This window comes from Microtus oregoni, unplaced genomic scaffold, assembly GCF_018167655.1.
Source record: "Microtus oregoni isolate MIOR12 unplaced genomic scaffold, Mior012 000005F_ref0000423, whole genome shotgun sequence".
NCBI lineage: Eukaryota > Metazoa > Chordata > Mammalia > Rodentia > Cricetidae > Microtus > Microtus oregoni.
This window is the reverse complement of record NW_024543064.1, coordinates 41,700,737-41,717,428: the sequence shown is the minus strand read 5'-3', so window position 1 is coordinate 41,717,428 and position 16,692 is coordinate 41,700,737. Positions and strand designations below refer to the sequence as shown.

General features: G+C 40.7%; 1 protein-coding gene across 3 annotated transcripts in view; it reads left to right on the top strand.

Annotated features, from left to right (window-relative positions):
- Window positions 1-59: 59 nt before the first annotated feature.
- Hspb11 (heat shock protein family B (small) member 11) overlaps window positions 60-16,692 on the top strand; it is a 29,459-nt gene continuing 12,826 nt past the window's right edge. Inside the window, exons 1-2 of one of the 3 annotated variants that reach the window (XM_041652612.1) lie at window positions 60-152; window positions 10,530-10,642. In XM_041652612.1, the coding sequence (XP_041508546.1) occupies window positions 10,545-10,642 (98 nt within the window). In that variant the 5' untranslated portion in view covers window positions 60-152; window positions 10,530-10,544. Of the gene's footprint in view, window positions 153-294; window positions 408-1,268; window positions 1,361-10,529; window positions 10,643-16,692 lie in introns of those variants that run through there. The other 2 variants (XM_041652611.1, XM_041652613.1) reach the window with 2 other exon arrangements.

Here is a 16,692-nt window from a genome sequence, read left to right as displayed (position 1 = left end):
GGGCCGGGAGTGGGGTGGGACAGAGGCTTCGAGCGAGCTGGGTAGTAGCGAGGAAAGGGTGGAAGGGGCGGGGCTGGACGGCGCGCGTGCGTGCCCGCGCGGGGGCGTGTCCCCTGAGACTTCTGCGGGGCCCCGAGGCGTCGCGGAGCCGGGTAAGGGTTGTCCCGAGGAAAGGCGCGCCGGCGAGGTGGCGCATCTGGGCGGGTCCAGTGCCGGGAGGGGGCGGGGCAGGGCGGGGCAGGGCGGGGCTGCGCCGGGCGCGCGCCTGGGAACTCCGCCGAGGCGGGGGCGGGGTGGAGCCGGGCGCTGTGCGGCGGGCGGGCATCGCGAGCCGACGGTCCCTTCGCGGAGCTACCCGAGGCCCAGGCGTGCGGGTCTGCGCTGCGCGTTGGGCGGGCGCGGCAGAGGTGGGAGTCTGGTGGCGTGGCGGGCGCGGGCGGAGGGATGCAGACGGGAATGGAGGGGTTGTGAGGGGATGCGCGGCAGGCGACCGCGGGAAGGGCGGCGACGTTGCTAGGAGAGGGCCTGGCCCCTTTCTGTCCTGGAGACCTAGGCCCCTCCCCAAGAACCTTTTAGTGACCTGAAATGATACTTTGACCCCTCAAAAGGAGGAAAAGTCACAAATCACAGTTAATATACCTAAATTTAAGACATCATCAGCATCGTCCAAACTCAAACTGTTACAAATTATATTTAAAGACTATATGGGTGCATTTAGGCTATTTAAAATCCTTTGGGATTGGGGCTTGCGGAGGAGGTGAGAGGACTGTGTCTGGGCCGCCACCCTGGGGGACAGAGGATGTCCGTTTTTAAAATTTACACAAGAGTTACCAGTGGATGGTATAGGAAAGGATGTGGGGTGTGCCAATTTAAGAGCACCAGAGCTAAGGGCGCTGGCCAACAAGATCAACTCAGGGCTTGGCCCAGAGGTTTTCTGAAAGAAGTACCAGAAATGGTCACGCTGTTTACAAGAGAAGTAAACAGATGGCCCTGGTGAAGGATAAGACACCCGGCGTCCCTGATTGTAGAATACAGAAAGACGATACCCTAGCGCCTACCCTATACAAATAGAGAGTTCCCTAAGAGAATTCATGCTTCCTTAGATCAAGCATGTCCTCAAACATGTCTGCATCTTGAAGCTATGGAAACATGTCTACTAATTGGCTTTATGGGCTAACTTAGGGTTGGTGTACCTCTTTCTCATTAATTGCAACAAAAGCTTAGTGGAAACCCAATCTCTACCCCTTTCTTTCTCGTCTAACAGAACAGATACTGATTGTTTTAGGAGGTACGGAATACATTATGTGATAGAGCACTTGTTTGCTCTTTCCATCGACGTCTTAGATCATTTAAGAATGAGGTAAGACAAGAAAACACTTGAAGAGTACACACTGTATCCCATTCATCTACTATATACATCAATGTGAGAACACTTCCCCAAATGTTAACTCTTATTTATTTATTTGAGAACAGCTCTCTTATAACCCAGGACCGCCTTATACTCACTTCCAATCCTCCAGCCTTCATCTTCCCAGTATAGGTGACATCATCCCTTTCTTAAATGTGCTGATTCTCCCTTACCCGTTTTTATCCAAGTGAAATATACATACTGCATTTACCTGTTTTGAGACATTCGTGTCAATTCATCTAGCAAAAGTAGGATTAGAAAGCACATCACAATTGTGTCATCTCTGGCAGAGGACGTGCATCTTTGGTAGATGCCTACCCGGGGCACTGTAACTTTTTAAGACGTTCGTTCCTTTACCTTTTTATTACATTTATTTGTTTTTGTGGGGGGACATGCTCTGAACATTTTCTCTTCCCCAAACAGTATAGAATTTCATAATGCCCTTAAAAGGCTCTAGCTAGAACTGGACACAGTAGTCTAGATGTGAATCACACTGGTAGCACCCAGCTACTGTTTGTGTGTCTATTATCAGTTTGACAAGAACCAAATGTCGGTTACAGATTGTATTAATCTTTGCTGGTATAGTGCCTTGATACTTAGTACACGTGGGCCCCTTGCTTGTTGGTGGTCAAAGAATTTGATGGAATATAGTGCCTCTTTAACTTCTTAATTGTGTTTTGTTTTGTTGGGGCACTGAAAATCAAACTTGGGGTCTCATGCTTGCCAGGCAGGCACTTTCCCATTGAGCTACACCCCCAGCCTAACTTTTAGTATAATCTAAAATAGCATTTTAAAATTTTACCTTTGGAACAGTGTTGTCTTGTGTTGATTTTGCTGTGGACCAAACCAGTTAAATTTTAATACAGCTAGATCAAGGGTCCAAAGGGTCAAACAATATTTTAGGCTTTATAGTCTGACAGCTACTCATTTCCGCCATACAAAAGCAGCCACAGACGTGTAAATGGATGAGCGTGACCTTGTGCCAATGAAACTTTTTCTGGATCGTTCTCCCCTCCTCATGGAACCCAGGGTCATGAACATGCCGAGCACCTGCTGTACAACTGAACTACACCTCTGTCCTTCCCCCGTCTCCTTCTGAGTGTCAGTTCTGTCATTCAGCATATAAGGTGACATCTCAGCTTTGGGCTGTTTGCAGGGTTGATAAACATGCTTTTTATATCCTTAATTAACAAAGATGTTATCTAAAATATCTTTACTTAATCCCATGGTGGGGGGCCTTAGGATCTTCCTCTGTAGCTGGGTTCAATTCCTAGCACTGTAAAAGATAAATTTTAAATTTAGGAAGTGTGAAATAGGATAATAATATAAATCTTCCACAAGTTTATTTTGTTTTACTAATAATTATTCTCCGAGTATAGCTATTCAAAGAGTTGTAAATAATTGTTGAAAGTACTGTCATTCAGCCCATATTTTCCTGGTCCAAAGTGTATCTTGAAAGTATCTAAAAATTTTCAGAACAAACATGTTCCTAATTGATAGGAACTCTAAGAAATAAAAGAAAACTACTTTGGTGTAACTTGCTGGTTATTGTTATTATTGCCTGCAATTTTACTTGTGTCTACACTTTCAGTTCTTAATAAATTAAGAATTTTGTTTGTAATTTATATCTAGGTCCATCAACATATATGTAGGAATTCTCCATTTCTCTCCTCTTTATAGTAAGGATTAGCAATATTAATCCAGTACTAGTTCTCTGGTATCAATAGTTTGAAGGTCATGGTAAGTTTGGTCAAGAAAAATGCACACAGAAGTGTTAGAACATGACTTTCACAGTTTAACCACGGCTGTCAGCACTATTAATACTGGTTTATAAGCTATAATAGAAAGTGAACTTTATACTAATCTAAAAACTGAAAATAAATGAATTAAAAGTTATCAGTAATTAATATAACGCCTACAAGATGGCTCAGCTGGGAAAGTGCTTGGTACATAAGCCTGGGCCATCTGCATTCAATACCCCACAACTCACATAAAGGTAGAAGGAGAGAATGTCTTAAAGTTGTCCTGACTTTCACAGGCACCATAGAGCTCACACCCACATAAACGTCATGTATGCACACTCATTAATAATAAATAAAATTATTTAAACATATTTAAAATATAAAAATTAATTCAAGAAGTTGTAAAAATCCTGAGTAGAACTATCAAATTTGAAGTAATAAAAAGTTGCTGAACTATCAAAGTTTGAAAGAGTGGAAAGACTGCTCTAGATCTGCTCTGGATGTCACACAGGCACACACCTGTGATAATAGTGGAAAGACTGCTCTAGATCTGCTCTGGATGTCACACAGGCACACACCTGTGATAATAGTGCAAAGACTGCTCTAGAGCTGCTCTGGATGTCACACAGGCACACACCTGTGATAATAGTGCAAAGACTGCTCTAGATCTGCTCTGGATGTTACACAGGCACACACCTGTGATAATAGTGAAAAGACTGCTCTAGAGCTGCTCTGGATGTCACACAGGCACACACCTGTGATAATAGTGCAAAGACTGCTCTAGATCTGCTTTGGATGTCACACAGGCACACACCTATGATAATAGTGCAAAGACTGCTCTAGATCTGCTCTGGATGTCACACAGGCACACACCTGTGATAATAGTGGAAAGACTGCTCTAGAGCTACTCTGGATGTCACACAGGCACACACCTGTGATAATAGTGCAAAGACTGCTCTAGAGCTGCTCTGGATGTCACACAGGCACACACCTGTGATAATAGTGCAAAGACTGCTCTAGATCTGCTCTGGATGTCACACAGGCACACACCTGTGATAATAGTGGAAAGACTGCTCTAGAGCTACTCTGGATGTCACACAGGCACACACCTGTGATAATAGTGCAAAGACTGCTCTAGAGCTGCTCTGGATGTCACACAGGCACACACCTGTGATTCTAGCAGCAGGCAGGCTGCAGCCAGAGAATCACAGATTTGATGCCAGCATTGCAAGCATAGTGAGAACTTGTCTCTATCAAACAAATGGCAACAACAAAAACAGGCTCTACAAACACTTACCCAGGTATGGATCAAATACTGCCCTCCCCTGTTTGTGTGTGTGTATGTATGTGTGTTACCAAACCTAGACAATATGTTAGGCAAGTATTTTCCCACTAAACTGCTTCTCCATCCTCTAATAATCCCTACTTTGTATAAAATTGTTCCAATAGCTAGAGAAAGACCTTTCAGCTCCTTATTTCCTTCGAAATATCACCTTAATTCTAGGGCTATAAAACTGATTAAATGGAAAAAAGTTTAAAATATGAAAGTAGCAAATCTTTGGATAAACATAAATTTGGACGTGTAGACTTTGGGTCAGGGAACGGGACCTGAGAATACTTAGCATTAGAAACATTTTACTTAATTTATCACATTAATCCCTTAAGAAAAGCCATATGGGCCAGGCGGTGGTACCGCACGCCTTTAATCCCAGCACTTGGGAGGCAGAGTCAAGCGGATCTCTGTGAGTTCGAGGCCAGCCTGGTCTACAGAGTGAGTTCCAGGACAACCAGAGATATACAGAGAAACCCTGTCTTGAAACATCCCCCACTAAATAAAAGAGATAAAGAAAAGAAAAGCCATACGGAGGTCTGGCTGTTCTTCCAGAAGTCCTGAGTTCAGTTCAGTTCCCAGCAACCCCATTGTGGCTCACAACTATCTGTAATGGGATCTGATGTTCTCTTTTGACATGCAGGCATACATGCAAACAGAGTACATACCTAAAAAAATGCATAAATAGGTTTTTAAAAAAACCATTTTTAAAACACCATTTTAATAATATGTATTTGACAGAGTGCAATGCTTATTCATATTTAAAAGAAAAGCTTAACAAACTAGTAAAAAATTCTTACAACAATCTAATAAAACATCAGTGAATGTGGCATTTAGTGCTAAAATGTGGTAAATACCCATTGTTTGGCTAAGAATAAGAAATTTTGAGTATTTATGAGACAGAGTTTCTCTGTGTAATAGTCCTGGCTGTCCTGAAACTCTCTCTATAGACCAGGCTGACCTCAAATTCACAGAGATCCACCTGCCTCTGTCTCCCAAGTGCTGGGATTAAAGGCGTGCGATACCACCACCTGTCTAGTGTTGTTTTTATAAAGATCCCATTTACAGTAGCAGTAGAAACTATAGTGACCAACAGTTAAAAAAATCTAAGATGAGGTAGAGAGATGTTAATAAAACTGTAATTTTTTAATGACTTAAAAAGTCCTAAGTAAATGCATATATATCCTAGCTCCGTGACACATATTCATAGAACCATGCTAATTCTCTCCAATTTAATCTATACATTTAATGGAATTGTTTCTATTAAGGTTCAAAGTATAGTACCAAACAAATTTTAAATATTAAATAGACTTAACCTTGCTAAATATTAAAATGCATACCTGTCATATAAATCAAGAAGATCAAACATGCAAGGTCAGTGTGTACTACATAGCAAGTTTAAAGCCAGCTCAGACTGCTTAAAAAGACTCTGTCTAAGAAGAAAGAAAGAATAAAAACAAAGCATACCATATTCTATCATTTGCTTTCAGTCTGTGCCTTTATTAAATTAGAGATGTCTTTTGAAAGTATTATTTGATTGATTTTTAAATTCAGCCTAATCTAATGTTTAATATACTAATGGTAAGTGGGGAAATAATGTGTTTTGTTTAACTCTGTGTTCTGGCCCTCTTTCAGTATAGTCAAGTATTTTTCTGGTATTGCATTTTTATTTTTATCTTCTCTGTTGGCTTTTTTTTTTTAGCCTGTTTTGTATTTCTATAATAAATTACTTGAAGCTGGGTAATTTGTAAAGAAAATAAGTTTATTTAACACATCATTCTGGAGGGCAGAGAACTTGCTAACATCTGTTTGGCTTGGGTGATGACCTCATAGCATGCAGGGTGGGGGAGAGAGATCACATGGCAAGAGGTGAGGAGGAAGAGGAGAGCAGGGAGGGATCAGGCCTGTTCACAGAAATAAATCCACTTCTATAAAACCCAACCTACTCTCTGAGGCTAGCATTAATAATCCCTCCAGGAGACCTATTGTGACCTGTTCACCTCCCAGTAGATTTCATCTCTTAAAGGTCCCACCGCCATACAATATATTTATAGTAGAGACTAGAGACCAAACTTCCAGCATCTAAACCAGAGAAGCCTTCTTTATTTATTTGTTGGTTTTATCATTATTAATTACTATACAATCCTAGGATTATGACATGCATCCTTAACATCCTAGTGTGTCTGTCTGTCTCTGGTTTTTCAGTGCTGAGATCTAACCCAAGACTTTGTGCATGTGAGGCCAGTACTCCACCACTGAGCTGCATCCTTAGCCCCCTAGTCTATTTTGAATTAATATTGTATTACTCATGTTCAGTGTTAAGAAATTTACTAACATGATCTGTAAGTACAATTTCGTTACCTTCTTCTTGCTTTGTTTTATTTTTTTATTTTTGGGAAATGTCTTGTATAGCCCAGCTTGGTGTTCAGCTTGAGGATAAACTTGAGCTTCTGACCTTCCTACCTCCACCTCCTGAGTATTTGAATTATATGCGTATGCCACCACCAGGCTTGTATTAGCTGCTTCTGCATCATCCCTACTTTCAGTTGCTATTACCTTTAGGTCATTCAGTAGACTTGGGTTTTTTCTATTGTTCTTGTTTTGATGCTGGGATATCGGCCCGGGCCTTTTGTATATAAGGCAGGTACTCTATTACTAAGTCACACTTGCAGCCCAGGTCAGTAGTCATTTTGAGAAGTTTTTAAACTATTCTGTTAACAGTGTATTTATCATCTCTCATGTGTTTTATTCTTTTTCACAGATGTAGATAGCCTAGAACCATTTACCGTTTGGTCTTGATTGGTCTAACAATGCCTCCATTTGTAGAGCCCACCTCTGGAGGTGTCGGTGTTTCCTGAGGTGTGGTGTTGTGGTTTTTGCTCTGACTGTTTTTGTTTTTTCAGCTATTGACTAATGTGACTAAGTAGAATCTTCTATGTGTTTGTTCAACTTAAAGTTCAGAATTTCAGAGTTGTGAGTTTATATTTTAGATTTGATGAAAATTTTAGCCATATTTTCTTCATAATTTTTTCTTATATTATTCTTTATTCTTCTAAGATACCAATTCCAATTGTGCATATTTCAGACTAGTTTGATTTTATTTTATAATTCTGATGCTCTGTTCACTTGTTTTTTTTAAGTTATTTTATTTTTATTTTATGCGAATGGGTGTTTTGCTTGCATATATGTCTGTACACCACATACATTTAGTGCCCTCAGAGGCCAGAAGAAGGCATCAGACCGTTTGGAACCCAAGTTCAAATGGTAGTTAGGCTGGGAACTGAACCTGAATCCTTTACAAGAGCAACAAGTGCTGGTAACCACTGATCCATCTCTCCAGCTCCCTTCACTTGTGTGTTTTTTTAAAGATTTATTTTTATTTATGTCTGTGTTTCTGTGTGTATGCCGTATGTGTGTGAGTGCTTGTGGAGACCAGAAAAGAGTGTCAGATCCCCTGAGATGGAGGTAGAGATAGCTCTAAGCCATGTGGGTGCTGGAAACTAAACTTGGATCCTCTGGAAAAGCACCAAGTGCTTTAACTGCTAAGTATCTCTCTTTTTTGTTAGGCAAGTACTTTGCCATTACATTGCACCTTCAGCCATATTTATGTTCACTGATCTTTATTTTTTTCTATTTATTTATTGTGTATTGGTGTGCGTGTGTATGCCATGATTCACACGTGGAAGTCAGGACAACTTGCAGAGCTGATTCCTCCTTCCACTGTGTGTTCTGGGATTAAAGCTACATCAGTGTGGCTGGAAGCGCCTTTACTGACTGAGCCATTTGCCAGTCTCACTGATCTTTGCTTAATGCTAAATTCTATCTGATGTTAAGCCTAGCTAGCATTTTTTAAAATTTTTTTAAAGCTTTAGATAACTGTATTTTTCAATTCCTGAATTTCTGTGTTGTTTCTTTTGAGTTTTCATTTGTCTTGTAAAACTCACTTTCTGGCCGGGCGGTGGTGGCGCACGCCTTTAATCCCAGCACTCGGGAGGCAGAGGCAGGCGGATCTCTGTGAGTTCGAGACCAGCCTGGTCTACAAGAGCTAGTGCCAGGACAGGCTCCAAAACCACAGAGAAACCCTGTCTCGAAAAACAAAAACAAAAAAAAAACAAAAACAAAAAACAAAACTCACTTTCTGTTCATCCATTTTGTCCGTGTTTTTTCTAAATTAACAGATTTATATATAGTTATTTTTGTATATTCTAATATAAATCAGCACATGGGTAACTCCAGCACTTGAGTCATTGTAATGATATTTTGTTTGTAATCTAACAAGTAAAGCTGGCCTGAAGATCATCAGAGTGCAGAGCTAAACCACTAGTTAGCCATAGAGGCCAGGCAGTGGTGGCACACACCTTTAATCCTAGCACTCAGGAGGCAGAGGTAGACTGGTCTCTGAGTTTCAAGGTCACCCTAGGCTACACTAGATTGATCCAGTCTCAAAGAGAAACAGAGCTCACACAAAGGTGATTCCAGAACTTTGGATCACTGTGCCTTTAATCCTAGCACTAGGGAGGTGGAGACAGGAGTGATATGGCTGGGTGGAGAAAGGAATATAAGGCGGAAGGAGACGGGAGCTCAAAGATGCAGTCTGAGGTTTCATAGAGATAGCATTCAGTCTGAAGATTCATGGAGACGGGATCTCGCCCTTTTATTCTGAGCATTGGTAGAAGTAAGAACTTTCTAGTGGCTGGCTGCTTTGCTTCTCTGAGCCCTTAACTTTCACCCTCTTGTATCTGACTCTGAGTTTTTATTATTAAGGACAATTAGAATTTTGTGCTACATTCATCTATTGAGCTGCTTCTAATCTTACTTGATGCAGTATCTCAGCAGAAGGTGGAGTAAATAGGTAGTCTCCCCTGGGAGAGTTGACATCTTTCACACTTTTCCTTTGGGAGCTGGGGAAGAGACAAATAAATTCTGCTGGGTTAGACCACGTGGCAATTTTAAATGTTCAGTTTACTTCTGGTTTCAAATAACTAAGTAGTAAGTGTAACTTCTCCTTCATTGGGTTTGTCTCTCCTGTACCCCAAACCAAAGAAACCTTCCTTTGCTTTTCAGCTAGTACCAGTTTCCGGTGAAACTTCACAAGGGCTTGTTTCTTTGATTTCATCTCAGGTGACCTGCACCGGGGCTGTGCTGCAGCTGTACCTAACTGTACTCAACAGTGCCACATGTGACATTGATAAACTTCATAAACATAACGAGGGAAAGAAGCCAGGCACCGACAAGCCTGGACTAAGATTCCACTTACATGAAATTTAAACAGAATTAATTCACCGTGTTAGAAACAGCACCATTATTCTTTGTAGGGAGGAGGGAGAGGTAGAATCAGGAAGGGGTGAGGAAGACTTCTCACAAGCTCTAATACTTCCTTACCCTGATGTGTTTGCTTTGCAAAGCTTTGTTGAATATATCCTTATGATTCGGTCCCTTTTTTGTGCATGTTACAGTTGGGTAGGCAACTCTTGTATCAAAAACAAAACCCAAGCCATAAACCAATCATGGTGAAGCACATCTATAATCCTAGCACTTGGGAGGCTGAGGCGGGAAGATTACTGTAAGTTCTAGGCCAGCCTGGACTACAGAGTGACCCAGTTTCAAAAACAAAAACCCCAAAGTAAATATTGTTTGATACTTGGATTGGTAAGGGTACAAATACTCACAAAATACCTGTATTTATCCTCTAAATTTTAAAATTTCATAAATACAGCTAGATAACTACAGTAAAAAAATCACCCATTATTTATGTCACCATAGGTTGTTAACTATCTCTATATAATAACTGAGGGTTTTAATTTTAGAAGCAGAATAATGATGTCAGTTAAAAGCAGTCAAAGACATTTTGTGGAGTATAAAAGTGGGGATCATGTTCTATAGGTCATCCCGGGAGAAGGCAAGAGTTTGCAGCGCAAACACGTGCAGTTCCTCCCACATTTCCAATAGCTTGGTTGTTAAACTGTGTGCCAGGCTACAGCCTTGCTTTCTCTTGTGTTGAGAGTCAAGAGTTTGCTTTTTTATTACTGTATTTTTATCAAATTTTCAGGTTAAACACTTTGAGATGAGGAAGGTTGATCTCTGTTCGAGCACTGAAGGGACTGAAGTGATTCTGGCTACCTCAAGTGATGAGAAGCACCCACCTGAGAATATCATTGATGGGTAAGAGGGGCTCTTCCTTCTGTCCTGCTTCCAGGCTGTGGTTAGATCAGGGAGCCCCTCGAGTACTGGGCCTATTTTATAACAACTGGCACTGTTAAGAAGTTTAATAATCATTTAGTGAGCTAGATGACTTCATAGTGTCTGTGGAGTCATTCTTTGAACTAATTCAATGGTGAGTATTTAAGGTTTTTAACCTCAATAATTCTTAGACTGACCTCTTTGGGCAGACAGGTTCAATTAATTTTTCAGTTTTTTCTCTTTCAATTCTGGAAATTAGACCCAGGCCCTCCCAGAGTAGACAAGTACTCTACCATCCCTCCCAGAGTAGACAGGTACTCTACCACCCCTCCCAGAGTAGACAGGTACTCTACCACCATCCCTCCCAGAGTAGACAGGTACTCTACCACCCCTCCTAGAATAGACAGGTACTCTACCACCCCTCCCAGAGTAGACAGGTACTCTACCATCATCCCTCCCAGAGTAGACAGGTACTCTACCATCATCCCTCCCAGAGTAGACAGGTACTCTACCATCCCTCTCAGAGTAGACAGGTATTCTACCATCATCCCTCCCAGAGTAGACAGGTACTCTACCATCCCTCCCAGAGTAGACAGGTACTCTACCACCATCCCTCCCAGAGTAGACAGGTACTCTACCATCCCTCCCAGAGTAGACAGGTACTCTACCATCATCCCTCCTAGAGTAGACAGGTACTCTACCATCATCCCTCCCAGAGTAGACAGGTACTCTACCATCATCCCTCCCAAAGTAGACAGGTACTCTACCATCCCTCCCAGAGTAGACAGGTACTCTACCATCATCCCTCCCAGAGTAGACAGGTACTCTACCATCATCCCTCCCAGAGTAGACAGGTACTCTACCATCCCTCCCAGAGTAGACAAGTACTCTACCAACATCCCAGAGTAGACAAGTATTCTACCATCATGCTCTTCCCTCAGCTTTTTTTCTATTTATTTGTGCTTTGGGTTTTCTAAGACAGGGTCTTACTGTATAACCTAGATTTGTCCCAAACTCAAAATCCTCCTGTCTTAACCCCAAAGTCCAGGATTAGAGTTGTTCTACATTCGTAGTTTGCAAATAGGTGTGTATGTGTGCTTTAAATTTTATTCATTTTTATTTGAGGCATACTGATGTTTTGCTTATATGTATGCCTATGTACAACGTGTGTGCAATGCTTAGTGACAGAAGAGGGTGTCGGATCCCCGGAACTGGAGTTACAGATGTAAGTTAGTGTGAGCTGCTATGTTGGTGCCAGCAACTAAACCCAGATCCTCAGCAAGAGCAGTCAGTGCTCTTAACTACTGAGCTATTTCTTAGTCCATAAATAAATATTAAGAGTGGTTTACCAAGACAGCAACTTCATTCTATGGAAGAATAAATTTTAATATCTGGCTTTGGTTTAATTCCAAATTTACTTGGAAATAGAACTATATAAACATTGTTACTCCCTATATACAGTCTGTTTGCTTACTAGTCTAAACAGCATCTTTGCTGAGCTAAATGCCTCACTTCTTGCCTTTCCTGCTGTAGTCAGACTTTCTTGGCCCTCCAGCCACAAATAACAACTTAGAGACTTAATATTAATTATGAAAGCCTGGCCTTAGCTTAGGCTTTTCCCCAACTAGCTCTTAAAACTTAAATTAATGTTTATATTAATCTACTTTCTGCCATGTGCATACCTTTCTGCATTCTCCTGTTTCCTCTCTGTGTCTCTCTGGTGAATCTGCAAGCCTCTGCCTTGGTTTTTCCTTCCAGTTTCTCTCTGTGTGCTCAGAAGTCTCACCTATTCTCTCCTGCCTAACTATTGACTGTTTAGCTCTTTATTAAACCAATCAGAAGCCGCCTTAGGCAGAGACACATCTTTACAGTGTATACAAGTATTCTGAAGCATCCTGCATTGTGTGCTTCATTCCAGATTCCTTTTGGCTAGGACTGAAGCTTATTCTGGCAGAGATAAGTGGTATCCTCATAACTTTAACACCAAGAAAAAATGACTAATAGAAAACACACCCCTTTTATTTACTTATTTTAAAATTTTACTTTATATGTGGGTGCTTTGCCTGCACGTATGTCTGTGGATTGGATGTGTGCAATGTGCCCGGAGAGGCCAGAAGAGCATGTCAGATCCCCTTGACTAGACTCACAGATCACTGTGAGCTACTTTGTGGGTACTGCTGGGTCTTCTGGGATAATAGCCAGTACTCTTAATTGTTGAGCCATCTCACTAGTCTGAGAACATCTCTTTTAAATAGTTCTGGCTTATTACTCTCCTAAATCCTCTCAGTGTGTATACTTAACCACAATTTGACTGGTGAAATTATATTATTTTAGAGCTGAAAGGATCTTTTAGATTATTTTTATTTTAGACTTATAGTAAGACAGGTATACACATTAAACACTGGTTTTAATTATTGAAGCAGATCCAGTTGTAAGATGGAACTTTTATAAGTCTCCATAATATATTGTGCTTGGACAAGACAAGATCTTTCTCCAAGGTCAGTTGCTGCTCCTTTCTAGCACCTTTTCCCTCAGGTGAGGTTACTTCATGTCTTTGCTAGGCTCCAGTAGCATTTGGTTTAAGTCCCTATTATGGAATTATGTGATTTGATTTTTTTTTGGTGATTGTTTATCTGTAATGTTAGTGTCCTCTCTCAGCAGTGAATTCTTGGAAATTAACCTGTATTCAGCTTATCTTTGATGCTACTGAGTCTTGAATTGCATGTTGACTAGTTTGTTGATTTAGAACAACAAATATTTGTTAAGGTTGACTAATGTTAGAAAGCTTGAGAATGTAGTTTATATACATGCACACATATGCTGTGGGATAATGCTTTTGTACATTGTAAAGAATTGTCACTCAGCCGGGCAGTGGTGGCGCATGCCTTTAATCCCAGCACTCGGGAGGCAGAGGCAGGCGGATCTCTGGGAGTTCGAGGCCAGCCTGGTCTACAAGTGCTAGTTCCGGGACGGGCACCAAAGCTACAGAGAAACCCTGTTTCGAAAAACCAAAAAAAAAAAAAAAAAAAAAAAAAGAATTGTCACTCATATTGGTTTAATAAAACACGGATTGGCCAGTAGCCAGGCAGGAAGTATAGGCAGCAACCAGAGGAAAGCAGAAGAGTCAGTCACCAGCCAGACACAAAGGACACAAGATGAGAATGTGTTACAAGGATTGGGTGCCAATTGTTACAAGGAGAGGGGCCCTTGTTTGTCCTGGCCACACAGCTAGCTTACACCTGAAATAACCACTCAGAAACTGTATTAATTAAAACACTGCTTGGCCCATTAGCTCTAGTTTCCCATTGGTTAATTCTTACATCTTAATTTAACCCATTTCTATTAATCTGTGGCTTACCCACAAGATTCTAACCAGTGTCTGTCTCAGGCAGAAGATACATGATATCTCTCACTCTGCCCTTCTTCCCAGCATTTACTTCTGTCTTCTCCACCTACCTAAGTTCTGCCCTATCAGGTACAAAGCAGTTTCTTTATTCATTAACCAATGAAAGCAACACATAAACAGAAGAACCTCCTATACTATTAATGCCTCACTGAGTATGGTACCAAGCCACGTGGCTAAACATAGATAAGAATTATGGGTTAATTTAAGTTGTAAGAGCTAGTTACTAATAAGCCTGAGCCAATAGAACAAACAGTTTATAATTAATATAAGCCTCTGTGTGTTTCTTTGGGACTGAATTACTACAGAACCAGGTGGGACACAAACTTCTGTCTACTCACATATATAAATGTGTACACACATACACATATGTGACTGCAAATTTGTATAGGGTTTTACAATTTGAGAAGTGCTAAACTTATAAAAACCATTTTCAACTGGGCATTGTATACCTATAATCTTATAATACTGGGAGACTGAGGCTGGAGAACTGTCTGGAATTCAAGGCTAGCCTGGACCATATAGTGAGACCCTGTCTTAAAAAAAGAGCTGAAGAAATGTCTCAGAGGTTAAGAGTGCTTGCTGCTCTTGAAGAGGACTAGAGTTTTGTTCTTAGCGTACAGGGCAGATGGATCACAACCTCCTGTCACACACATATACACATAAAGTAAATAAACCTTTTTTTTTAAAAGAAGTATTTTCATCCTCATTTTAAAGATAAGCAAAAGGATTACCAAAGGTAAAACAGTTTGGTAAAACACACAACACACACACACAGACAGATAAACGAATGACAGAATCAACTAACACACTTGTCTTCTAACTCCCAACTAAAGGTTCTATATGATAACTCAAACCTAAAGCTTGAATCAAAAACTTAATGTCTGCCTTTGCCTTTTTCTCATAGTTTTCCTTTGTTTTTTATTTCCTGTGAAAGCCAAATAATAGTGATTTGGATGAATCTGATGTGGTATAGAAAAATTAGTGTACATGTATACACAGAACTGCAGAAATTTGTCTTAAGTTGTTCATTCAGAATAGAGGTATACATGGAAGTTTCTGTCCTGCCTGGTCCTGCAGCTGTTCAGTTCCAAAGAAACACACAGAGGCTTTATATTAATTATAAACTGTTCGGCCTATTAGCTCAGATTTATTATTAACTAGCTCTTACAACTTAAATTAACCCATAAATTTTGTCTATGTTTAGCAACGTGGCTTGATACCTTTTGTCCGTGAGACATTCTCATCTTGCTTTCTGTACATCTGGCTGGTGACTCTGTCTCTCTGCCTTTCCTCTTTCTTCCCAAAATTCTCTTAGTCTGGTCGTCCCACCTATACTTCCTGCCTGGCTACTGGCCAGTCAGTGTTTTATTAAACCAATATGAGTGACAAATCTTTACAGTGTATGAATAGAGCTCTTTCCAGAAACACCCCTCACCTAATTAGAGATAGATAATTTTTCTAAGACAAGATCAGTTTATCAGCCATTTATTCCCCCGTCCTTTAAAGTCTTTAAAAAATATGTGTATGTTTGCCTGCATGTATGCATGTGTATCATGTGCATGTCTAGTGCCATGGAGGCTAGAAGAGGGCATCAGTTCCCCTGAAATTTGAGTTATAGGGCAGTCATGAGCTGCTGTGCGAGTGCCAGGAATTGAACCTAGTTCTCTAAGGAATCAGCCATTTCCCCAGCCCCAGAGATTTTTAATCTTATGTAGTTCTAGAAAGCACAAACATGCTTTATGTAGTAGATACTAAAAATGATTTTCTGCTCAGATTGTTTTATCTAAATGGAAATAACTACAGTTACTTGGAGAAAGTGATGCTGTAAATGTATCCCTACAGTGAGGATTATCTTTAATTTTTATTTATTTATTTATCTATTTATTTATTTGGTTTTTCGAGACAGGGTTTCTCTGTGGTTTTAGAGCCTGTCCTGGAACTAGCTCTTGTAGACCAGGCTGGTCTCGAACTCACAGAGATCCGCCTGTCTCTGCCTCCCAAGTGCTGGGATTAAAGGCGCGCACCACCACCACCCGGCTCAGTGAGGATTATCTTATGCCCCGGGTGAATACTTTAACTTTCCTTAAAAGCTAGCTGTACTGTTTTTTGTTATTGTTTGTTTGTATGTCCTGTTTTTTTTTGTTGTTGTTGTTGGTTTTTTTTTTTTTTGAGATAGAGTCTCTTGTAATTAGACTGGCATTAGAACGCACTGTGTAGCTAAAGATAACCCTGAGTTCCTGATCTTTCTGCTTCTACTCCCCCAATCCTGGGATTACACTTGACTAGAAAGAAGGGTTAAAACGAATGTGCTTATTTCTTCTTGATCCTGCCTTTGCCCTCTTTTCTTAATATATTAGTGAAAAAAGGAGAAAAGAAACTTCACAGAAAAACAACAAAGCTGGATGTAAGATGTCTCAGCCTTTGGAGGACTGAGACAGGGGTGCTTCAATGAAGTTGGAGGCCAGCGTGGGCAATTTAGCAAGATACTGTCTCAAATTAAAAAGAAAAGCTAGGACTATAATGGTAGATCACTGGACACATGTAATCTGTGTTCAGTTCCCAATATATATCCATCCACCCCCACACGCTGAGAAAGAGATGGTCCTTTTTGCATAGTACAGTTGAA